Genomic DNA, 25,437 nt, shown 5'->3' with positions numbered 1-25,437 from the left:
GAGCAGTGCACCGAGCGGCTATTAAGAGGAGTTCCAAAAGGTTTCACTAGATTGCGCCCCTCGGTTCAGTTCCTGCCCTGGCATTGGGCCGGTGCCTGTGTGTGGCAGACCCTGGTCACATGTGGCATTGCCTTTCCGGTCACAAGCAGGAGTTCTTGGGGACTCAGGCATCGAGCTAACCAGAGCTCTGGTCATCTTCCTCCTTCTGCCACTGCTTCTTCGTTCCCACGGCTCTCTCCATCCCCGCCTTTTGGCAGTACTAAAAGTAGCAGTGATGCGCACACATTAGGTCTGTGGTAGGTCTCACCCCACCAAAATCACACACACAAGTTAGGCACAGGATGGGATGATGGGAACAGAGACAGAATGTGTTCCCTGTTACCTCCCACCCCACAGTCATGGTGGCTATTCCCACATTCCCGTTTTCTATCAAATATTTCCACTTTCTTTTCTCAAATCTTGTTTCGAAGCACCGGAAGATGAACCGTTGTGATGTTTACCACCACGCAGGTTCTTTCTCAGTCGGTGACACTGCTGTTTGTCATGCACACATGCTCTATTCAGCAGGGAACAGAAATTTCTGGAAACTGGAGCATCAACTGATTAGCATTACTTGGGTTCCAATCCCCTTGGAGATGCTTTCTGGGAGTCTTAATTTATTACATAAATTTTCTTGCCATTCCGACCAGAGTTCTCATCTTTTCTGTGTGCTTAAGGTAGTTTCAGAGGTGCATTTATTTGTGCTTGGAAGTGTGCCCCCTCCCCTTAAGCCCCTAACTCGCTACCAAGAGTTTCAGAAATGTTTTCACTGGGAAATGGCCTGGGAAAACCTCAGCCATTACAATATTATATTTGGTTTTTCTTCTCTTTTTCTTTTTTTTTTTTTTTAAAGAAAATGTCTACACACATAGCAAACAACTTTCCTCAATTAAGCCAAACCCAATGAAAAGCAAAGTTTTCTGCAAATCAAAAGACCATCTACAAGAAAGTTCAATTTAATGTTAGGAAGCAGCTCTCTGGAGGAAAGAATCAACTCCTCAGACAGTAGTCACTGTGTGGTAGGCAAAGGACTCCGTTAATGGTTCAAGGCAGTTCTAGAGGGCAGAACTACATGGGAGAATCTGGCTTACTGAACATTACATGTGACATAAGGCAGGTTATTTAAGATAAGGAGTTAAAAATCCAACTGGGTGTGATGGTGCATGCCAGAAAGCCCAGTGGCTCCTGAGGCTGAGGCAGGAGGATCTCAAGTTCAAAGTCAGCCTCAGCAATTTATCAAGGCCCTAAGTAACTTAATGAGACTCTTTCTCAAAAAATAAAAAGGGCTGGGAATGTGACTTAGGGGTTAAGCCCCCTTGGACTCAATCTGCAGTATCCCCGCTCCCTGCCTGCCCCCCAAAACACAGGAAGAAATGACAGAAACACAAATACAGAGTCATACTTAACATAGCAGCCAAAATCTATGGTGATAATCCAGATAGTTGGAGTTGTATTTTTAGGTCTTGTTGTATGGGGAAAGACTGGGATTTTTTAAAATATTAAAATCACATTCACTTATCATAGGAAAGGATACTGAAACAGAGCTTGATTAAGGAAACAGACAACTTGGGGATCCTATCTCACTTACCCTCTCTATGTGATCAAATGAGAACCTCCAATGGAATCCCTTCTTCTTTGCCTCTCTTTATTCAATGCATAGATGAGTTTGTTAACACATAGGTGAATTTGTTAATGTCTACACACACATCAAACAACTTTCCTCAAATAAGCCAAACCCAAACCCAATGAAAAGCAAAGTTCTCTACATAGTATTGAGGGGGGCATGTGGAGAAAGACATCAGATCCATGGAGGCAAGAGCTCAGAATTCTGAAGAATGGATGACATTTAGAGAGGAAGAGATATGGTTGGGCAATCTAGGAAAGATAGTATGTGCAAAGGCACTGGGGCAGGGGTGTGCAGAAAAAGGTTTGGTTCAGGGTTACTAGGTTTAAGACTATGTGATGGGCAAGGCAGTGAGAATAAGACAAGGGTGGAACATGGCAGTGCTCTACAATCAGAGTCATCTTCATGAATGTGTGACCATTTTTGAGAAGGCTGCAGTACAGGCCAGGAAACACAGAATGTCAGCCCCAATGGTCCTCAGAGGTCTTCAGGGACACCTTTCCCAGCCCATTTTCCCTAGAATCTCCTTTATAGAATCCATCTGTGTGTGAGGGAGACTTCAGCTGACCTAGTAGTGCACACCTGTAATTTCAGCAGCTGAAGAGGATGAAGCAGGAAAATCCAAGTTCAAGGCCAGCTGGGCAACTTAGTGAGACCCTGTATCAAAATTTAAAAATAAATAAAAGGGCTTGGGATGTAGTTCAGTGGTGGAGTGCCCTGGGTTCAATTCCCAGTTTCAGGGGTGGTTGGGGGGTGGTTGAAGGAGTCTTCAACTCATGAAGGTGCCTATGGGCAAGTTGACAAGACTGTTTTCTCAGGTGCAAAATCCAGACGTAGGATTGTTGTGAAGTCCAAATGGTTAGGATCACAGGCTTTGGAACTACAGGAACAAGGGTCCTAGCCCTGCTCTGCCATTTACTAGCTGTGCAGATTAGTAAAACCTTAAGGCACTAGTAAGTCCTTAATTTCACTGAGCCTTAGTTTCTGTTCAGAAAAATGTAAAATAACCACCTCAGAAGTATAATGTGAGGATTAACTGAAATAATGGACATAAAATACTCAGCCATTGGGTGGCACATAGTATTCAGTAAATATTAGCTATACTGGTTAAGAAAATGATACTTCATTACATAAATAAGGTTTCATTGTCTGGAAGCACATGTTTTGTTCCCAAGACTTACTTTGGGATATGGCTAAATAGTGCATGTAAATGCAACGACGGAACCTGCAAATTCTTTGGTCAGCTCCTACACAGACCGGCCACGCCTCCACCCCCAGACGCTTGCGTGCCCAGCCCAACGGGTTCCCTTCAGGCCCCGCCCTACGAGTGAGCGCTGTTCCCCGACGCGCCTGCGCCGAGTGGGCCGCCGCGGGCAGAGGCAATGAGGGTTTTGGTGCGGTGCTGGTGGGGACTGGGGTTGGGCCGTGGCGTCGCGGGCGGAAGCCTGAGCTTCCAGTGGCGGGCTCTAGCCAGACTCCGCGGGTCCCTCGGCGGGGAGGACGGCCGGGATACCCGAGTCCGCAAGAAGCCGCCCTGGCGTGTACTTTTCTTCGGCACAGACCAGTTCGCCCAGGAGACGCTGCGGGCGCTGCACGCCGCCAGGTACCCGGGCCGGGGCTGGGGGCCTGGCGCTGAAGGCGCCCTTCTGAGCGTGTGCGACCGTCTCCGGAGTGGTTTGGACTCCTCTTGGTGGAAAGCAGCAGCATTCCGTTGGCATGGGCCCAGATCTCAGCGTCTCGGTGTGCCGGGAAGGTGCACCACACCCGCCGGTCTGGCTTTGGGTGCCCAGTGCTGTCCGGTCTACCCCCCAACTCCTCGCCCCGTCGGTTTTCCAAGCGCCACCGGGCGGTGCCAAGCCGGTGGTGCTGCTTTGCCTGCAGCACCTACGACCTGGCCTACCGCCTCCTTGCCGGTGTTGGGTGTGCGGAAACCAAACTCAGAGAGGTTAAGACATTGCCCAAGGTCATGAGCTGAGCTGATTGGAACCCAAACCAGTTCTGACTTAAGAGTTCTCCCCTCGTAATCTTCCTGCTACCTCCCAACCACGTAATTTGTAGCCTCTAATCCTTTTTTTTTTTTTTTTTTTTTTTTTTTTAAACCCAGGCTTGGCACCCTTTTGTGCACCTGCATCTCGTTCCTTCTGACCCCCGGTCCACCTAGTACACAGCAGGATCCACTTTTCAGGGGCTGAAACGAGGACATATTCCCTGAACAAATTTTTTAAACGAAAACATTTATAAATTAGAATTCTTAGGAGTATATTTAGTATGTATGATATTTAATAAATCTTGTTTACTGGGGGAAAGAAATTGTTTGAAATTCATCCTTCTCTGAAACTTTATGGTGTGTGGTGGCAATAACACATATACTGCTCTCCTTTCTTTCCCCAACTTGTGTATTTTATTCTTCATTCTGTTTTTTTCCTGATATCCCCACCCCCACCTCATTTCTGTATCTCACTTCCTCATATAATCCCTGGTTCATTGTATTCCTCCCTCCACACACCCCTGGGACACCTTTCACACCATGTTCTCTTTGCACACCGCTCTCTTGTTTCCCATATTGCCACATGCATTTCATGCTGACCCTCTGATGATGCTTCACTTGACAGCTCCATTACTCCTAAGTTTGCTTGTTTTTTTTTTTGGGGGGGGGGGGCGGGGGATGGCATGGTATTGGGAATTTAACCCAGGAACACTATATCCCTGAGCTACCTGCCCCACCCCCACTTAGTTTTTATTTTGAGACAGGGTCTTGCTAATTTGTCCAGGCTGTCATTGATCCTGTTGCCTTCTTGTCTCAGCGTTTTGAAACACTGGGATTACAAGCATGTGCCTCCACACCTGTCTGTATGCTTTGTTTTTAGTGCCCTGGTACATATTCATTTTCTCTTAACTCATCAACATGTGCATGCCTGCTTAATAAATGAACATACAGCCCCTGCAGGCTGGGGTGTAGTTCAGTGGTAGAAACTTGTATGTATGAAGCTCTGTATTTGAACCCCAGCACCCATAAATGAATGAATGTAAATACACTGGAATAATCTGTAGCAGGTAAGAAGAATGAGGTAGTACTTACATGTGATCCCATAAAATGATGTTCATGTGATGTATTTTGTTTTTTAAAATTTGTTCTTTGGGGATCTGATGCAGTGCTACGTGCCTGCAATGCCAAGGGGAGGCTGTGGTAAGAGGACCACAAGTTTGAGGCTGGCCTTGGAAAATTAATAAGATCCTATCTCAAAATAAAATTTTTTTAAAAAGTGTTGGGGATGTAGTTCAGTGATAAAGTGCGCCTGGGTTCAGTGCCCAGTACTTCCCTATCTTATAAATTAAATTCAATTAAAAGTAAATTTAAAAAAAAAAATTTTAAGGACTGGCGATGTCACTCGTTGGTAGAGTGCTTATCTAGAGTACTCAAGGCCCTGGGTTTGACCCTAGCACTGCAGAAACAAAAAACAAATGTTGTGTTATTTGAATCACATATGGTTATGGTATAAAACTGTAGATTAAAAGGATGCACAACAAAAAGGCTTTTCCTTCCTCTGTGTCCCAACTTCCAATTCTCCTCTCCAGAGACAGCCACTGCTTCCAATTTCTTATTTTAGACATGTTCAGAGCATATACAAACTTGTGGCTATTTAACCCATTTAAAAAAAAAAGACTCACATAATAGCATATATAGCATTGTTAGGGGTAAAAAGCAATATGCAGTACAGTAAGTATAATATCCCAATTGTATGTTTCTGTGTCCAGGAAATCTATAAAATGATGCTTTCTAAATGGTAGCCAGTAGCCACATGTGGATCTTTAAAATGAAGAAAATTCAATAAGAAAAGTAAAAATTTGGTCTCTTGATTGTATTCATTTTAATCATTTAGCCCTAAATGCTTCATGAGATTAATAAAAACAAACAAAAACAGTATGTGAAGTACCATGGCTTAGCTTTGAGCCATGGCCCTAGAGCTCTCACATTTTTCTCTATTTTGTTTTAATTTAGGGAAAACAAAGAGGAAGAGTTAATTGAAAAACTGGAGGTAGTGACAGTGCCTTCGCCATCACCAAAAGGATTTCCAGTGAAGCAGTATGCTGTGCAGTCTCAGCTTCCTGTGTACGAGTGGCCAGATGTGGGCTCTGGAGAATATGATGTGGGAGTAGTGGCTTCCTTTGGCCGACTTTTGAGTGAGGCTCTTATTCTTAAATTTCCCTAGTAAGTTTATTTACAAGGAAATACAGTATACAGACTTTGGTCTTTATAAAAGGACCTGGATTTAAAATTTGATAATTTGAACTCTAATTATACTTGTGGCATGAGTTGTTAAAATGTATCAAGTTCCTTATCACTCTCAACAGGCTTTAATCCACCCTCATTTAAATTCCATATATATAGCTGGAGATGTAGCTCAGTGTTAGAGTTCTGGCTTAGCATGCCCAAAATTCTTGGTTCATTCCCAGGTACTGAAAAAAAAAAAATTCTCTACATATGTGCACAACTCCCAAATTTGTCCCTCCAGAACAGCTCTTTCCCAGAACTCCAGGCCTCTAATACCCATTCCATTCTCTCTACCTCTGCTCTGATGTCTGACAGGCAACTATGTTCAAGATTCCCAAAACCTTTCAGAATCGTCTCAGTAAATGCACGTCTGTCCTTCTAGTTGGTTGGGCCTGAGTCATTCTTGATTTATCTCCTGCCTTGCATCCAGTCCATCAGGTTCTATTGGCTCTGCCTTCATACTTCATACTTGCACTTTCCTCCATTACTGCAGTAGCCCCCTGTGTGATCTCGGTTTTTATCCTTGGCCCTCTGTCTTTTAGCAACCCGGCAAAGTGATCCTTTAAAAGCACAAGTCAGATCATGTCATTTTGCTCCAAAGCCTCTGAGCGTTTCATTCACAATAAAAGACAAAATTCTTTGGTTGTCTTATGAGGACCTGTATGTTTTAGTCCCCTTCAGCTGTCTAACCTCACCTAGGACTATTCCTCTGGCTCTCTTTATTCTAGCCACATTGGCTTCCTTGTTGCGCCTTGAATTTGCTGATCCTTTACTTCCTTAAGATCTTTGTATTTATTGTTCCATCTGCCAAGAAAGCTTTTCTCCTGTGTAACAGTCATGTGCCATATAACATTTCAGTCAATGGCAGTATATTTGACAGCTGCCCACGAGTTTGTATTGTCTAGTGATGTTGTAGCCACCTGTTTGTGTGAGTACACTCCCTAATTTTCACTAAACAAAATCACCTCACAGTGCATTTCTCAAGACATAACCCCTTGGTTAAGCAACTCATGACTATCTGCATGGCTTATTCCCTTACCCCTTCATGTCTTTGCTCAAGTGTCTTCTCATTGGTAAAACTTTTCTTAGATCACTATTGAACTTGTAAGCCATGCATAGTGGTACATACCTGTAATCTCAGCTGCTTGGGAAGCTGAGGCAAGATCACAAGTTTGAAGCCAGCTGGGCAACTTAGTGAGATCCTGTCTCAGAAAGTTAAAAGAGCCAGGGATTTAACTCAGTGTAAAAGTGCATGAGCAAGGCCCTGGGTTTAATCCCCCATACTACTACCCACCACCCTCCCCCGACCAAAACAAAACAAAACAAAAAAAACTGTGAACTCCCATCCAGTACTTCTTTCCCTTTCTTGCTTTATTTTTCTCCCTAGACCTCAGCACTGTCTGGCAAACTTTTAACATATAGCATTTTCTTTTATTGTTTATCCTCCACTCTTTGCATATAAGCTCCCTAGGGATAGGAGTTTCTTGTTTTTTGTTTTTTCCGTTTCTGTTACTTATACCCCTAGCTAGCGCTAGCACTTAGAACAGTGCCTGCACACAGATTGTACCCAGTGGATATTTGTTGGATGGGTGGGACCGGGCTGCACAGTAGGACATAGAATATAAGATTTTCTCTCTCACACACACACACATACACACTCTCTCAAGTGTATGCTTATGCTGACAAAGACAAACCAATGACAGATTAGTAAAATATTTGAATTACTCATCAGTGCATGGGAGGTGCATTGAGATAAACAGTAAAGGTGAACTGGGAATTTTGAAAGCTTGCTTTAGGCATTCTATAAACAAATGATAAAACTGTCAATATAATTTGTTGTGTCTGTGACACACACAATAGGGTTTGAGGTTGTGATAAATGCATTTTAAAATTTTATTTTAAAACTCCCAGATATCACAAGCTATTATAGAACACTTTGGAATAATGAATGGTTGTTTTTGCACCATTTTTAATTAAACTTCATTGGTTTCTTATGGTAAGACAGTGAATTGACCTCTGACTTACTCTTTTAGGTGATACAAGACTAGATTTAGCTCTCTGGTCTTTTTTAATTTCTGGGAAAGCTTAATGATGGCAAGTATTATATTAGTTTAGGTAATAGTAACTAAATAATAAAGCCCACTGACTTACTAATTTCTGCATTTTCTAACTCAGTGGCATATTGAATGTTCATCCCAGTTGCCTCCCAAGATGGCGTGGTCCAGCCCCTATAATCCATACTGTGCTTCATGGAGACTCGGTTACTGGAGTAACAATTATGCAAATTAGACCTAAAAGGTAGAACATATTTTTTTTTCCTGAGATTTTTGTGATTTTAAATGTTGATACCAGTCTTTTGGGGGCCTGAGTGAATGGGTGAATGGACAGTGCTCACTAAATTCTGTAACTTCCAGAGTGCTTCCTTGCTTTTATATCCTTTCCCTTGTTTCCTGGTTTCTAACATAAGCCTTCAAAGTCCTTGTGAAATTGCTATTTTGTTAGTTGAAATAAATTATGAACACCTGGATTTCTATAAAAGACATTATGTAAACAAGAGATGGATTTTTTAAAGTTATTTTGAATCAGTTCTGTTGTTCTTTGTTTCCAAATTATGGTAAAAAATAGTTTTTAAGTCTGAAGTAAGAATATACTGTTACATGCTAATATGTGATACAGTTGTCTTAAGCATTATTTTTTTATCATACCTACATTGTAGAAATAGTTATTTAAAATTATTTGAAACATTTATTAAGCCTTTGCCTCTTACCACCTGATTTCACCATAGAAATGAATAATTTACAAGTTCACAAGAATAACATTGTATCAGGAATTTAATTTCAAGAAAAAAGGGAGGCAGTAGATGAAAGGAGTGGAAAAACTGATGATTCTAAAATCAGGTGATTTGTGTGTGATGATTCTTTAGACTGTTCACTCTGTTTTTGTGAATGTTTATAGTTTTCCAGAATCTTTTATTAAAACTCATTGGCTTCGGCTGGGATTGTGGCTCAGTGGTAGAGTGCTTGCCTAGCATGTGTGAGGCCCTAGGTTCAATTCTCAGCACCACATATAAATAAATAAAATAAAGGTCCATTGTCAACTAAAACAATATTTAAAAACAACAACAGCAACAACAAAACACCTCATTGGCTTACCAGGTACATTGGCATGTGCCTATTGTGCTATCTCTTAAAGAGACAGGCTGGAGAACTGCTTGAACCCAGTAGTTCCAGGCCAACCTGGGCAATCCAGCAAGAACCTATCTCAAAAACAAACAACAACAAAAATAATTAACAGAGTCTTGAAGTTAAAATTTTTAAATAAGGTACATTTCTATTGAAAACCTATAGCCAGTGTTTACAAAACTTGTAAAATGTAAGGCTTGTGGGAATGTAGATATACTTGCATCTTCCTATAATCACCATTGACTGATCCAGGCAAGCTTGAATCCTTTGAGGAAGGAGAGATAGAAATAATTATGAATTTTCTAATTGTCCTTACTTGGAAAATACTTTACCTTTGCTTTCTTTATACAGATAGTGATTTTTCATATTGTTTATTACTGGTAGAATTAATTGTAATTGCAACTTAACCTGGCATGCAACTGTAAACTTTTTTCTTCAGGAAAAAAATAGTTTAAAATATAGGTGTAGGCCGTGCGTGGTGGTGCATGCCTGTAATCCCAGCGGCTCTGGAGGCTGAGACAGGAGGATTGAGAGTTCAAAGCCAGCCTCAGCAATGACGAGGCACTAAGCTTCTCCATGAGACCCTGTCTCTAAATAAAATACAAAACAGGGCTGGGGATGCAGCTCAATGGTTGAGTGCCCCTGAGTTCAATCCCCAGTACCAAAAAAAAAAAAAATCTAAGTATAGACCATGTTTTGCTCTCCTTTCAAGCCAACGTTTCTCACTAATGTCTGACAGTCAAATTTGTAGCCTGCAATAAACTATGTAGGTGCTATGTAGACAAATATATTGATCTTAAAAAATAATAATCACATTATCTGCTTTCAATTTTTCCCTAGGTTTGATGTAGGCCCAGTTCTCAAGCAGGAGACCATCTCTGTGCCACCCAAGAGCACTGCAAAGGAACTAGAAGGAGTGTTGTCAAGACTGGGAGCCAACATGGTATAGTTCTCCTATATTCCTCTGCTTTTCACTCATTCAGTAGGTCTCCCAAGTGGTTCTGAGAAAAGAACACGTTTATGATTGTAATTTTAAGCTTCATTTTAAAAAATGAATGTTTTCTATGCCTTGCTTCCTAAAAAGTAACCTAGTATTTATGGTCTCACAAAATCTTTGAGAATTTGCACTGAGTGGGTTCTTAATAAAGGCTTTCAAATAAAATAAATGATCATCCATGACCTGAGGCCTTTACACTATTCTGCCCATGTCCCTTCTCCTTCCTCTCATGTGTGTACCTTGCCTGCCTGTCAGAGTGAACTGACAACCATTTCCTAAGTAACTCAGTTTTTCTCTCACTTCTGCCCTGGGTTCTAGTCTTTTGTATCTATATGCATTGAAATTCTACTGGCCACCCTACCTGCATATGATCTTTATTCTCTCTGTGACTTTGTGTAACTTGTTCAGTCTGCTAACCATAGATCTAGATAAATGCTTAGTGACTAAATTCACATTTTTCATTGAAGTAGCTAATTTTATACAGTAGAAAAAAAATTTTCACAACTGTAGACGTTACTTCCTGTTTTGGTACTCCCTTGGAAATGATCTGATAATAGTGGCTGCCATTTATTGAGCATGGACTCATGTGCCAAAACTGTTTTAGATATCCTGTTTGTCCACCCCCCCCCCAAGAAACCTTTGCACAGTTACTATTGATTGTTTGATGGATTATGACATTGAAGACCACAGACAAGTTAAATAACTTTTGCACAGTGAGACAACTAGTAGGTGGTAGAAGTGGGCTTTGGACGCAGAACCGTGACTCCAGAGTACATTCTTTTTCTGAGAGCTCCACTGTTTTCTGTGGGGTGAGAATATAAATAGCTGAGCACAGGTTGTCCTTATGCTGAGATCTTGCACAGCCAGGGAAAGCCCAAAATTCTCTAGAAACAAATTAGTGCCATACACAGACTCCACTGAGTCAACTTGCATCCTCACAGCTTAAGCCAATTTACTGCCTTTAGCCACTGAACTAACATTATAGGTATATGATGCTGATCTATAAGATATTTCTGCTTTGCTCTTCTGTGCATCTTGAATATATCATGTGTTCTCTTTGTAGCTTATTTCAGTTTTGAAAAATTTGCCTGAAAGTCTGAAAAATGGAAAGGAGCAGCCAGCTGAGGGGGTGACACAAGGTGAGTGAGACTGCAGCGACTCCACATCTTGCATAAGGTTTTGTTTGTCCTGATGGCATCTGAACACTGACTTTTTTGCTGTACTTTTCCTTTAATTTTGACAAGGGTGAGTGTCCACTTATATGTTCTTTTCCAAAGAACGGTTGGTAAGCTCCATCTCTCCCTCTTAGCATCATGAAGGATTCAACTTTTTCCGTTTTGTTTTATTTTTTTAGTTGTCAGTGGACCTTTTATTTTATTTTTTTATTTATATGTAGTGCTGAGGATTGAACCCAGGGCCTCTCATATGCCAGGCAAGCACTCTACCACTAAGCCACAATTCTAGCCCCAACTTTTTCCATTTTATTTTGAAAAATATTAAATGCAGAGATAAATAAAAAGACTAGTATGATGAATACCAATTTATCCCAATAAATTGTTAATGTGTGACCATATTTTCTGGGTGTATATTTAGTGTATGTATTTTAAAGTTTGCTTATTCGTTTGCAAGTGTGAAAAATGACATTTCATCTCTAAGTATTTTACCATGCATTTCCTAAGAAAAATAATTTCCCAGTAGCATCCAATATTCTGTTCATGCTTAAATTTTCCTCATTATCTAAGGATTTTATAACTGTTTGTCTTTTTAATGAGGATCCAGGGAACCCATTTTCAAGACTGTTTTCCCCACTTGCATTCCTATTTCGCCCCTAATCAAATAAATGTAATTTTTTAAAGCCTTTTGACTTTTTATTATTCAAAGAAGCTTTATTTTTTTATTTGACTTTCTGACTCTGTGCTTGTGCCTTCAACACTTTTACAACGATTTTCTGTTCCTCAATAAGGAAAGCATGCTTGATCCTGTCACGGACACATTTAGCACACATGGAACCACCATAGGCCCTGCTGACATGTTTTTTTTTCTTTTAGACAATCTTATAAGGACTTTGGGTCTCACAGCACGAACCCCTCGAAGTCTGCCTGGGCACACACCACTTGCATATTTTGGTGCTTTTCCAACCTTCTTTGTATAAAGGTACATGATTCTATTACCAGGGGTTCGAGACAGCCTAGTTTTGTTAGAGGCTGTATTGTAGGAAAGCCTACGACAGTATGTCAAATGCTGGACCATTCTGAGTGCCAGTGCCTCTAGACATCGTCCCCAGAAGAGCAATTTTTTTGTTTTTGCAGTGCTATGAATTGAACCAGGGGAAATTTTTTATTTAATTAAAAAACCTAGGATCCAGGTATTGGTTGTTATTATCTCTTTTATCTCTTCAAAATAATTTCTCCAAGCTGGGCACAGTGGCACACACCGGTAATCCCAGCAGCTCAGGAGGCTGAGGCAGGAGGATTCCAAGTACAAAACCAGCTTTAGCAGCTTAACAAGGGCCTAAGCAACTTAGTGAGATGCTGTCTCAAAACTAAAAAAATAAAAAATAAAAAGGGCTGGGAATGTAGCTCAGTGGTTAAGCTCCTCTGGATTCAAGCCCTGGTACCAAAAATCAGTAAATAAAATAAAAGAATTTCTCCACTATTTTCTCCCATTATATCATTAAGTACTTGAAGAGACCAAGTCAATTATCTGATTTGTTTCCAATATAGTTTATTTTCTATCCCTTATATTTTGCATAAATTAAAAGTTCTAAAGGTTTAACTAGACTCAGGTTTGAAGTTTTTAAAAAAGAGTATTTCATAGATGATACTGTATTTCAGTATGTTTGCTCTAGTTTAGACATTGCTTTTTATTTTTCTTTATAATTTAATTTTTGAATATGTAAAACATACACCTGATTCAGAAGTTAAAACTATTTAAAAGAATATATTCAGCGAAGTCTTTCTTTTGTCCTCTCCAACTTTAGGTATCACTTTTGTAAGCCATGATACCAGGTTGCATCAAAGCTAAGGGAAAACTTAGAGAAGCTAAGTTTAATTGTTGATTAGAATAGTGACCACTGGATCTTTCCAATATAAAGATGTATTTTTTTCTTCTGCAATTAGCAAATAATCTCTGGGGTCATACTTTAGCACTGTGCAAGTACTCCTATTTATTTGCTATGCATGCAATAGTTTCAGTATTATAATACTGAAATAATACAATCACTAAGATTTAAGATTTCTTAAAATTTTTCCTTCATCCTTAGAATATATCTTATTAACATATGCAGTCAAATTACTGTGTTCAAGACTTGATGGAGATAATTGTTTTTTCTATGTAGTTTTATTACCTACTTTGACACATAGTTAGGTTTGTTTATTTCAGTTTGTTTTCAATTTTAGGAGTTGCTTTACTTCTCTTTGTGATTAAATTTTGATTTTTGAAAATATTAAACATTTTCATGTTCAAAAATTAAATCATCTAGGCCTGGCCCAGTGGCATACACTAATGTAATCCTAGTGCCAGAGACTAAGGCAGTAGGATGGCAGGTTTGAGGCCAAATTCGTCAACTAAGCAAGACCCTGTCTCAAAATAAAAAATAAAAAGGGCTGTGGATGTAGCCCAGTGGTAGAGCACCCCTGGTTTCAATTCCCAGTACTGGGGGCAAAAAAGAATAAAAAGTTAAACCATTTAGAAAAGTTTGCTCAGAAGTTCCACTTTTATCTCTGTCTCATCCAAACCTATATCCATCCATCTGCAGAGAACTATTTTTTTTAATAGTTGATCATTGGTTGGAATGGTGACCACCAGATCTTTCCAGTGTAAAGAAAATTTCCGACAGTCTTCCAGTGTTTACTTCTGTCAAAATAAGCAAAAATGTATATGTTATTTTGTTGTTTTCCTTTTTTTCTTTTTACTCACAAATGTATTGTAGAGACCACTATCTATTAAGAGATTCTCCTTTCTTTTTTTTTTTTTTTTTTGAGGGGGGTTGGTTAAACCCAAGACCTTGTTCTTGCTAGGCAAGTGCCCACCCACACTGAGCTGCATCCATCGCTTCCACAGCTTGCCTCTTTCTTTTTTATGGCAACATAGTTCTCTATTGCGTGGCTATATCATAATATATTCAGCAGAGTTCCTATTGAAGGGCATTTGGGTTGTATCTAGTCTTCTACTGTTTAAATACTACTCTACTCTACTCTGAATAACTTAATGTACTTTGTACTTCCTAATCTAATAGTTGAGAAATTGTATCTTGGAGTAGTTTAATGTCCTTTATTCCTATGAGTAATGATGAGAATCTCTTTTTTTTTTTTTTTTTTTTTGAGGGGAGTACTGAGCATTGAACCTAGGGGTGCTTTACCACTGTGGGGTGCTTTACCACTGAATTACATCCCCAGCCCTTTTTATTTTTTATTTTGAGACAGGGTCTTGCTAAATTGATTAGGGCCTCACTAAGTTGCAGAGCCTGGTCTTGGCGATCCTCCTGCCTCAGCTTCTTGAGTTGCTGGTAAAAGATCTTTTCATATATGTGTAAGAACTATTTGCATTTTCTTTTTTTGAGAGGTATCATTACCTTTGGCCCTTTTTTCAATCAGGGTTTCGGTCTTTTTCGTCTCAGTTTTTAGAAGTACTTTATATAATAAAGAAGTTAGCCCTCTGTGATATAAACTGCAGATTCTCTCAGTTTGTCATTGCGTATGCTCATTCTCCCACTATTCTGTGTCCTCAGCCTTGTCATTTGTTTTTTGATTTAACTTATGGCATTTCTTTTTCTTATTAAAAAAGCATCATTAGGGGCTGGGGTTGTGGCTCACTGAGAGACAACTTGCCTAGCACACGTGGGGCCCTGGGTTTGACCCTCAGCACCACATAAAGATAAATAAATAAAATAAAGGTATTGTGTCCACCTACAACTAAAATAAGTATTTTTTAAAAATCACTAACCTTCTGGACTTTGAGTCCTAGTTAGAAGAGCCTTTTCTACTCTCACATTATAAAGTAGTTCACTCATGTTTTGGTGCTTTATTTGGTTTATTTATTTTTACTTCATATTGTAAATTTTGAACACACAAAAGCAGTTATTATTCAGCATCAATATTTACTAATTCATGAATATTAAACCTGATGTTCTTTCTTGCTCTTGGCTTTACCTTATAGCTCCTAAGATTTCTGCTGGTACCAGCTGTATAAAATGGGAAGAACAAACTTCAGAGCAAATATTCAGACTTTATCGTGCCATTGGAAATATAGTAAGTTGAGAAGTCAGGTTGCAATTTTACCTAATTGGGTTTATTTGTATGTAACTTTCTGAATATTTTTATTTAAAAACAAATCTTATAAACTAAACCTACAACCTGAAATTTATTTTTTAGATATTATTTAAGTTTTGATAGAGGCATTAGCATCCACAAAGCACTTTTAAATACATTTTGCGGTTTCTTATGACCAAGTTGTATCATTCCATTTCACAGACAAGGGGAATGAAAACTAGTTGACTAATGTAGGGGCGCTTAGTCACTAAATGATGATTTGAGTCTTCTAACTCCTAAACCAATGTGTTTTCTAGTATGCCTTTCTCCCTCTGGCTAATTTTTTACAATCAGATTCTTAAATCATTGATTTGTGCATATGACACACAAAGAGAGATTGTAATGTCAAAGCTTAGTAAAACATCCAAGTTAAATTCTCAGTTTCCTGACAAATTTTATTGCTTTTTTTTTCTTTCCCTTCCTTCCTTCCTTCCCTCCTTCCTTCCTTCTTTTCTTTTCTTTTTTCTTTTTCTTTTTCTTCTTTCTTTCTTTCAATGACCATTTGTATTATTTAAATTCTGGGTCTACCTAGTGTGTGGTTTTTATTTTGTTTTCATTTATTTTATTTTATTTTATTTTTTGCAGTGCTGGTGCAAGCCCAGGGCCTTGGGCTTGCGAGGCAGGCACTCTACCAACTGAGCTATCTCCCCAGCCTAGTGTGTGGTTTTTAATGGACTACCTCTGTTATTAATTTTGGGTAAAATGGGGAAATACCATTGGGTATCTGACATGCCAAGCTCTTCAGTGAGAGAATCACAACTTCATTTTGTACTTATTAATATCTCATTTTAAAGTTGAAGAAATTGAGGCTTAGAGTAAATAGAGGACTCAATGAATTGTTATTGAGTGTTGCTCAAGGTCATATTGCTAGTTAGTGAGAGTCAATGAGATTGGAACAAAAGCCTTCTGACTTTAAATCCTGTGCTTTTTCTGGCCTCTGCAGAATGGTACTGGAGAACATGGACTTTAGAGGTAGACAGAGCTGTGTTCCATTTTGTCTATGCTACTTCCTAACTTTGTAGACTTGGGGAAGTTATTTCACCTCAGCTTTATTTGTATCAGAGAATCAGGTCTGATATTTCATATATATATATATATATATATATCAAATTTATATATTTATATAAAATATATAAATATATAAAGCATCTTGTACAGTGTCTGGCACAGAATAGGTACTCATTAAGTGATAACTGCTATTGATTTATTCATTTAATAAAGTATGTATTGAAGGCATGTTCATTGTTAGGCAATGTGCCAGGGTACTAGAGATATTGATAATGGGACAATGTAAACAGCTGGCAAGATCAAAGGGGATAAAATATGTGGGTTTCAATCCATGCAAGCTCTAATGATAGTGGACACTGAAATGATTATGTTCTGACTGTCCCTCTTCTTTTTGCAACACTCTGATGAGCAGGAACTATGTGTTCTAAGTGTGTGCCTAGCATGTTTATTATAATAAGTAATTAATAAAACTTAGTAAGCACATTTCAAAAATATTTTTACTCTTTGGAAAGAAAAAATTACACACATGAAAATCAATTTGTTTCATACCTTTTATTGAGAATAGGCAAAAGAAAAATGAGCCAGCAAGTTTTAGAAGAGGATATTGTACCATGGTATAACTTAAATAGGGTTGTGAACACCTGTGAACTTTTTCTTCAAATTTATTTAATTATTTGATTTAATTTTAAATCCTTATGACAAACTGTTCTGAAAGTTAGATGTCATCTTTAAGGGATGTCATAAAAAGAGCACTGAGAGTTGAGCTGGAGGATTGTGAGTTCTAAGCCAGCCTCAAACTCCTCTGCCTGTCTAAAAAAAGGGCGCAGGGGATACTGAGCTGACAGAACACAGAATTCCTTTCTGATACTGCTGCTTTGGAAAACAACTACATTTTTTAAAATTTATTTATTTTGATTCATTGTACACAAATGGGGTACAGCGGTTGTTTCTCTGGTTGTACACAAAGTAGAGTCGCACCATTTGTGTAATCATACGTGTACATAGGGTAATAATGTTTGTCTCATTCTGTTTTCTTCTCTCCATCCCATCCCCATCCCCCTTTTTCCTCTTTACAATCCATCCTTCCTCCATTCTTACCTCCCTCCCACCCCCAACCCCTGTTATGTATCATCATTTGCTTATCAAAGAGATCATTGGCCTTTGGTTTTTTGGGATTGGCTTATCTCACTTAGCATGATATTCTCCAACTGCATCCATTTACTTGCAAATGTCATAATGTTATTCTTCTTTATGACTGAATAACACAGTTTCTTTATCCATTCATCAATTGAAGGACATCTAGGTTGGTTCCACAATCTAGCTATTGTGAATTGAGCATCTATGAACATTGATGTGGCTGCATCACTGTAGTATGTTGATTTTAAGTCCTTTGGGTATAAACCAAGGAGTGGGATAGCTGGGCCAAATGGTGGTTCCATTCCAAGTTTTCTAAGCAATCTCCACACTGCTTTCCAGTGTGGCTGCACTAATTTGCAACCCCACCAGCAATGTATGAGTATACATTTTTCTCCACATCCTCGCCAACACCTATTGTTGCTTGTATTCTTGATAATAGCCATTCTAACTGGGGTGAAATGGAATCTTAGGATAGTTTACATTTGCTTTTCTCTTCCTTTTTACTAGAGATGTTGAACATTTTTTCATATATCTGTTGATTGCTTGTAGATCTTCTGTGAAGTGTCTGCTCATTTCCTTGGCACATTTATTGATTGGGTTATTCGTATTCTTGGTGTAAAGTTTTTTGAGTTCTTTATAGATTCTGGAGATTAGTGCTGTATCTTTAGTGTGTGTGGCAAAGTGTGTGTAGGCACTCTCTTCACATTGTTGATTGTTTCCTTTGCTGATGAAAAGCTTTTTAGTTTGAATCTATCCCAATTATTGATTCCTGCTTTTATTTCTTGTTCTTTGGGAGTCATGTTAAGAAAGTCTGGTGCTAAGCTGACACATGATGAAGATTTGGACCTACTTTTTCTTCTATTAGGTGCAGGGTCTGAGCTTCACTTTCTATATCTGAAATAGAGGATTGAACTACAATCTGAAGATAAATGTATCCAGTTCAGAAAATTGAGAGAACTTATTTCCTGTTACATATTAATTTTTATTAACATATTTCAATCAAATTCTATGATATCAGGTACACATAAAGTGATAAAGATGGCATTTGAGGCAAGGGTGAGATGGATTATTTAGTCAATAGCATTGAACAATTGGCTAGCCATTGTCAGGGGAAACCCTCAAATCCTACCTTTTAAAATCAAAATAACTATTGTACAACAGACCATATATAGTTAAGAACACTGTACTGTATACCTAAAATTTGTTATAATAGAGTAGAATTCATATTGTTTGTTTTTTACCTCAATAATAAAAATAAAGGGGCTGGGGTTGTGGCTCAGTGGTAGAGCACTTGCCTAGCACGTATGAAGCACTGGGTTTGATCCTCAGCACCACATGAAAATAAATAAGACAAACAAACGTATTGTGTCCATCTACAACTAAAAAAAAATTTTTTTTTTAAATCAAGATAAAATCTAGATGGGTCAAGTATTTACATGTAAAAAACTAAACCACAAGGACCACGAAAAAAGCAGTTGAATAATTTTAAACATTTAACAACTTTTAAGTATAGGTGGGCCTTTTTAAACTTTATACGAACTACTGAAGTCATGAGAGACTTGATTAAATATGACTTAATAAAAATAAACTTATGCACACACACACACCCAAAAAGTCCCCAAGACTCAAAGCCAACAAACTGGGAAAATATTCATTAACAGTACAAGAATTAAAAGGCTCATTCTCTAAACATGTAATAGGTTTTTGTAAATCAGTAAGAGATGAACAACCCAATTTTTAAAAATATGGGTTAAGGGCATAAATAGGTAGTTTATAGGGAAATAAATAAAAATATAAGAAAGTAGGCTGGATTGTGGTTCAGTGGTAGAGTACTTGCCTTGCGTGTGTGAGGCACTAGGTTCAATCCTCAGCACCACATAAAAATAAATAAGACAAAGGTATTGTGTCCATCTACAACTAAAAAACAAGTAAAAATAAATAAAAAATGAAAATATAAGTAAATACATTGACAACTTCTCAGCCTCATTGATCCGAACAACAGTTGATTGTCATTTTGTTGTTGTTGTTGTTGTTGTTGTTCACTTATAAGGCAGTTTAACAAGAAAATGTTGATGTTCTTTAACCCAAGCTCTCCACTTAAAAAAAACAAAGCAAAACAAAAAACTCAGTGACTCTGGAGGCTGGTACAGGAGAATTCAAGTCAAAGCCAGCCTCAGCAACTTAGAGCAGCCCTAAGCCACTTAGTAAGACCCTATCTCTAATTAATTAATTGATTTAAAGGGCTGGGGATGTGACTCAGTGGTTAATCACCCCTGAGTTCAATCCCTGGTATCAAAACAAAAGAAAAACAAACCCCAAACCAAAAATATTGGAGCTGAAGAGATAGCTGTATGATAAAATCAAAGTGCCTCCTGTGCACAAAGGCCTGGGTTTGATCCCTAGCACCACCAAAAAGAAACCAAACTATTCTGCAGAAATATATAAATGCTCAAAGATATGTCAGTAGGATTTTTATTACATTTTATAATTTAAAATTAGGAATAACTGAAATATTCATCATAAAGGTAGTGGTTGTATACATTATATTACACACATAAAATGGGATATTGTGTTGCAGATGCAGGGTGAAATAGATCAGTATGTGCTGATGAAAAAAGTTACTTGTAAAAGAGTATGTTTAGATTTTTGTAATGGTAACAGGGAAACACATCAGACTATTAACAGTGGTTACCTACAGGGATAAAAATTACAGAATACCATCACTCTAAATTTTTTTAACAAATGCTATAATGTTTGCATCTTTCATAGTGAGCATAAATGTTTAATTGCAAAGACTGATGTAAAGAGTTGCATTTATGTTCTGTTCCATATAATTTAGTGACTTGAGTCCCAGATTCCTCTGTATATAGGACAAAAAATCAGACTAGATTAACATAAAACTGTAGTTGCAGCAAGTTTGGAGGTTGAGTATATTTATTTATCATTCCTTTAATTTTTTTCTTCTCTCTCTCTCTCTCTCTCTCCCTCCCTCCCTCCCTCCCTCCCTCCCTTTCTCTCTCTCTTTCTCCTTTTAATTTCAGATTCCGTTGCAGACACTCTGGATGGAGAACACCATTAAACTTCTGGATTTGGTAGAAGTTAACAGTTCAATCCTTGCTGGTACCAACTTTTGGATTGCTAATGTAGAAGATGTTTTTCACTTCTTATCTACTTGAAAATGTGTCAGTTTTTAGCACAGGTCGCACTTATTAAAAATGAGGATTCTTATAGTTTGTTTCCGTTCAGTAATGAACTTTACATTTCCTTATTGTCATATTCTTTGTAGGGTCCATTCACATGTATTTTCTCATCACAAGAACCTGGAAAGTAGAGCAGAGTTCCTCTCCCATTTTAAGCTGTGTGATTTCCTACATTAAGGTTTTCCAGGGATGCAAAACTACTTGATTAATTTCATTCTGGTGAATATCATAATGAAAATATATGGGCAGCTCAGTGAGAATCTTGGCCAGGGTGTAGCATTTCAGACCACAGGACTGTTCTGAGGCCCATCAGTGTCTTCCTTGGTCTAATCTAGAGGTAGTTGGAGCTCTCCAGGAACCTAAGAATTGGGACTTATTTGGGTGGGAATGGAAGGGCCAGCTTAAATCCTAAGCATCCTGTAATCTCTCCACTGGTGGGTAGTGATTCCTCCAAAATGACAACACAGAACTTTTAGATGATTGCCAGGAAACTGAGTAAAGGACTTGAAGCTTCTTATTTTTACGGGAAACTTTTTTTTTTTAATATTTTTTTTAGACCTTTATTTTATTCATGTATTTTCATGTGGTGCTGAGGATTGAACCCAGTGCCTCACACATGCTAGGCAGGTGCTCTACCACTGAGCCACAACCCCAGCCCCTCTTTGGGTTTTTAATGTGCACAGAACACCAGAGCTCCATCATAGGTTTTAGATTACAAAGCCAGGGCATCAGGAAATGTGTCCTCTCCAGTATTAGTACTGCCTCCCAAGGTGTTTTTTGATTTTTAAAAAGTACCAAGAAGTTGTATAATTATTTATACCTCTCTTTGTTTCTCATATCTTTTTTTTTTTCCATTCTTCAGATGTAAAACTAACAAAACAGACTCTTATTCCAGGATCAGTAGTATACCACAAACAGTCACAAATATTGCTAGTTTGTTGCAAGGTATGTTTTCTTTTTATTTCAATTTATCATATTTATTTTACTGAATTTATGTTTCTGTCATTTATCATCTTACGTAGGACTTCACTTAACTGCCTACCAAACAGATTGAACAAATAGTTTAATTTTCTTAAGAAATAGTAAAATCTCTAGCATAAATTTTTGAAAGCAATGAAGTTTACCAAGGCGTTATTGTTACTCAATCAAGAAGATTCCATAATGATGGCTTGCTTTTTTTCCCTAGTACTGGGATTGAATCCAGGGCCACTCTTCTAGCTCTCTTTATTTTTTATTTTTAAATTAATTTGTTTATGTATTTATTTGGCACTGGGGATTGAACCCACGGTGCTTTTTATTTTTACTTTTTATTCTGAGACAGGGTCTTGCTAAGTTGCATAGTTGCTGAGGCTGTCCTAGAACTTGGGATCATCCTGCCTTAGCATCCCTACTTGTTGGGATTTACAGACTGCCACCATGCCCACCTGGAACCATTATTTTTTAAGACAATCGTGTGTTCCATGAAAAGTGTTCAATATTTTCTATAGTATGGTAATTATGTAAGATGTTACACACTCAAGAAGGGGGCCTTAGATGTGCATTAACAGATGAATGGATAAAAAGAATGTGATACACACACACACACACACACACACAAATAGAGTTTTATTCAGCCATTTAAACCATACTCAAAAAAGTCAAGGATCCTATGTTTTCTCTGTGGAAGCTAGAAAGAAAAGAAAAGGCATCTCATGAAAATAGAAGGGAAATCAGTTGGAAGGAGACTTGGAGTTGAAAAGGGAGATACTAGAGATTTAAATTGATCAAATTATGTCATGTGCATGTACAAACATGCAACAATGAAACCCACTATTCTGGATAATTATTATGCACCAATAAAAAGTAATTTAAAAAAGCCAGGCATCGTGGTACACACCTATAATCCCAGCAGCTCAGGAGACTGAGGCAGAAGGACCACAAATTCAAAGCCAGCCTCAGCAAAAGCAAGAGGCTAAGCAACTCAGTGAGACCCTTTCTCTAAATAAAATACAAAATAGGGCTGGGGTTGTGGTTCAGTGATCAAGTACCTGAGTTCAATCTCCAGTACCCCCCCAAAAATAATAATAAAAAAAGGGATGCTTAAAATGTGTGATAGATTGATCTGATCCACCCAAACTACAGATACAGAAGTCTTCCATTAACCTCTCTTCATCTCTCTTTAGCCTCTCCTGGAACAGTGTTGAAAATATGTTTTGACATACTTGTCTGAGTTATGTATATATGTATTCCGTGATCACAGTTTGCTCTCGTGGAAGAAATAGGCTGTCAGAACATGGGAATTTGAGTCTTACCAGTTTGTTACCTTGGGGGAAAAATCATCCACTTGTGTGGGCGTCAGTTCCTACTCCTAAAATGGGATTTGTGTTTTGTTTTTGGTAATAGGTACTGAACTCAGGGGCACTTTACCACTGAGCTATATCCCCAGTCACCACCACCCCCCCCTTTTTTTGATTATAAAAGAGTAAGATTTATTCAAAGGAACAGAAAAGAGAGCTCCCACAGAGCAAGAGGGGACCCAATAAGGGTTACCTCCTTTTTACTTTTTTTTTGAGACAGGTCTGTAAGTTTGTTATCTCTCCATGGTAATAAACTTTAGAAGTGAACAAATTATTATGTTACTTAGTATGGTGTTATTTGCAGCTATACATTTAGTAGGTTTGTTGGTTTGTTTCCATTATAAAAGATATCATAACCTAAAATTTACTTAGTTTTCCAGTTTTGCCACCACCTGCCTAGTCACTACTTATCCTTTGTCCTTCAGGATGGCTGGATTGGTGTTCGATCAGTAATGCTTAAGAAAACATTAACAGCTACTGATTTCTTCAATGGATATTTGCACCCATGGTACCAGAAAAATTTCCAAGTTCAACCAAACCATTGCAGATTTCAGACACTAAGACTTCCAACAAAGAAGAAGCTGGAAAAAAAAATTGTTGCTATGCAACAGTGCATTAAGTAATTAGGAAGAAGGTGGACAAGAACCTATTGCATATTTGTAATTTATTAAAAGCCTTATTTACAAGAAATTATCTTGACTTTCAAAGAAGATGAGACTGTTGGAGGAAGATTATTATCAAAAAGATGGATTGCTTCTCTTTCCACGTTTTTTGTGTAATAATAGTTAAAAGCAGCTTTTTCTACTTGAATAACAAAAGAAGTTTAAATAAATTTTGTATTTATAATGTTAGACTTCAGGAGATGTATCTTTTCCCATGAGCAAGGGCAACTGACTCCTATGTATATATTCTGAAGAACTGTTCTTTTAAAAATAGCACATCTACTGAATTTTTTACATTGTGTGTCCCTATGGGCTATATTGCTAGGAATATTTAATCTTCATTTCTAAATATCATTAAGTAGCAAAAATCAGCTCTTTAAATTCCACTTTCGTCTAGGTCTCATCAAGTAGCAAACCTAGATAATACTTAATAACCTATGCCCTGTTCGTTTATACTATAAATTCACTTTTGTGTGTGTGTGATACTAGGGATCAAGCCCAGGGCCTTATATCTTATGCATGCTAGGCAAACAGTCTACCACGGTTCTACAACCCCAACCCTTTTTTATTTTATTTTTTTTTAAATTGTTTTAGTTGTATATGGACATAATACCTCTTTTTTCCCTTCATTTTTTTAATGTAGTGCTAAGGATCGAACCCAGTGCCTCACCCAGTGCTTCTACCACTGAGCCCCAGCCCCAGCCCCTTTTATTTTATTTTGAGACAGGATCTTGCTAAGTAGCCAGGCTGACCTTGAACATTTAATTTGTCTGCCTTAGCCTCACAGGTAACCAGATTACAGATGTGCACCCCTGTGCCTGGCTAAATTCACATTTTACATCAGTGTTTTCTTGAAGTAGGAAGATGCTAACATTTTTCATCTGGTTTGAAGTAAAGGTTACTGAGCATCTGTTCTGCAAAACTGTCTTCTGTGTCTCCAGGAAAGGCAAACACTTCCAAAGGAGATGCAGGCGCAGTGACCTGCTGTTGGGTTTTTATTTGAGAATCTTCACATGTCAGCTTTTTCTGCCTTGTTTCTATCAGTTAAAGTTTTTCTCCATTCACTGATTAATCTGTTCATTCAAATTCATTCAATAGAATTTGTTGATAGGTTGATCATATGATTGGTTATCTAAATTATGACACTTTCATGAGTGAAAGGAAGCACTTATTAATAAGTACTGCAGCATAACAGACAAAAGCCCAGACTCCCCCAGGCAAACTGGGTGCTGACATCCTATTAATTGAACATTTGCAGTATAACTAGTCTCTGTGCTGGTTGCCAGAGATTAAATAATATTTAACTTTAATCCACTTTAATCAACTTTAATTCCTTGGGGAGGCAAACATGTAAGTAAATGTAATACAGTTATAAATGCGGAAGCACTAAGTGTCCCTTAGGGAAATCAATAGAGGCTTTCTGGGGAGGTAAACTGAGGTTCACTATGCAGAGTGAGATCTGGAAGGGTATCCTAGCATGTGCAGAGACTTTAAAGAACACTATCTTATAGGGGGCTTTGGTAATAATGTGAGTCTTTGGCTAGATAATGGAAGCATGATTGCTCTTTTATTATCATTCTTGAAATCATACATTTGTTATACATTTTCTTGCATGTATGAGCTAGTAATATACTTATGTACATATATATAACTGGCTAGGGAAAAGCTAA

The 25,437-nt window shown here is 38.1% G+C and overlaps 1 protein-coding gene and 1 pseudogene across 3 annotated transcripts; one reads left to right on the top strand and one right to left on the bottom strand.

Moving 5' to 3' along the window:
- Positions 1-2,986: 2,986 nt before the first annotated feature.
- Positions 2,987-23,958, top strand: MTFMT (mitochondrial methionyl-tRNA formyltransferase). Of its 2 annotated transcripts, XM_079126248.1 has the most exons (9): positions 2,987-3,266; positions 5,664-5,873; positions 8,112-8,234; positions 9,959-10,061; positions 11,179-11,254; positions 15,273-15,364; positions 20,611-20,689; positions 21,632-21,714; positions 23,531-23,958. In XM_079126248.1, the coding sequence occupies exons 1-9, from the start codon at positions 3,046-3,048 to the stop codon at positions 23,726-23,728; spliced, it is 1,185 nt and encodes a 394-aa protein (XP_078982374.1). In that variant the 5' UTR covers positions 2,987-3,045; the 3' UTR covers positions 23,729-23,958. The 2 variants fall into 2 exon arrangements, with proteins under 2 accessions (XP_078982374.1, XP_078982375.1); XM_079126249.1 differs by lacking the exon at positions 5,664-5,873.
- LOC306653275 (large ribosomal subunit protein eL34-like) lies at positions 11,308-13,481 on the bottom strand (annotated as a pseudogene). Its single transcript has one exon. The product of its transcript is annotated as a large ribosomal subunit protein eL34-like (transcript).
- Positions 23,959-25,437: the final 1,479 nt, after the last annotated feature.

The sequence above is a fragment of the Sciurus vulgaris genome, assembly GCF_902686455.1.
Source record: "Sciurus vulgaris genome assembly, chromosome: 2".
Taxonomy (NCBI): domain Eukaryota; kingdom Metazoa; phylum Chordata; class Mammalia; order Rodentia; family Sciuridae; genus Sciurus; species Sciurus vulgaris.
Note: the sequence above shows the minus strand (reverse complement) of the source record. Positions and strands in the feature narration are given on the sequence as shown.

What these genes read in the sequence shown, in the direction of transcription:
- MTFMT (XM_079126248.1), top strand. Translation starts at nt 3,046, where the DNA reads ATGAGGGTTTTGGTGCGGTGCTGGTGGGGACTGGGGTTGGGCCGTGGC. An exon ending in CTTATTCTTAAATTTCCCTA is followed by an intron (nt 5,874 to 8,111) that starts GTAAGTTTATTT and finishes TTTCTAACTCAG; the next exon opens with TGGCATATTGAATGTTCATC. An exon ending in AGCTGAGGGGGTGACACAAG is followed by an intron (nt 11,255 to 15,272) that starts GTGAGTGAGACT and finishes TTTACCTTATAG; the next exon opens with CTCCTAAGATTTCTGCTGGT.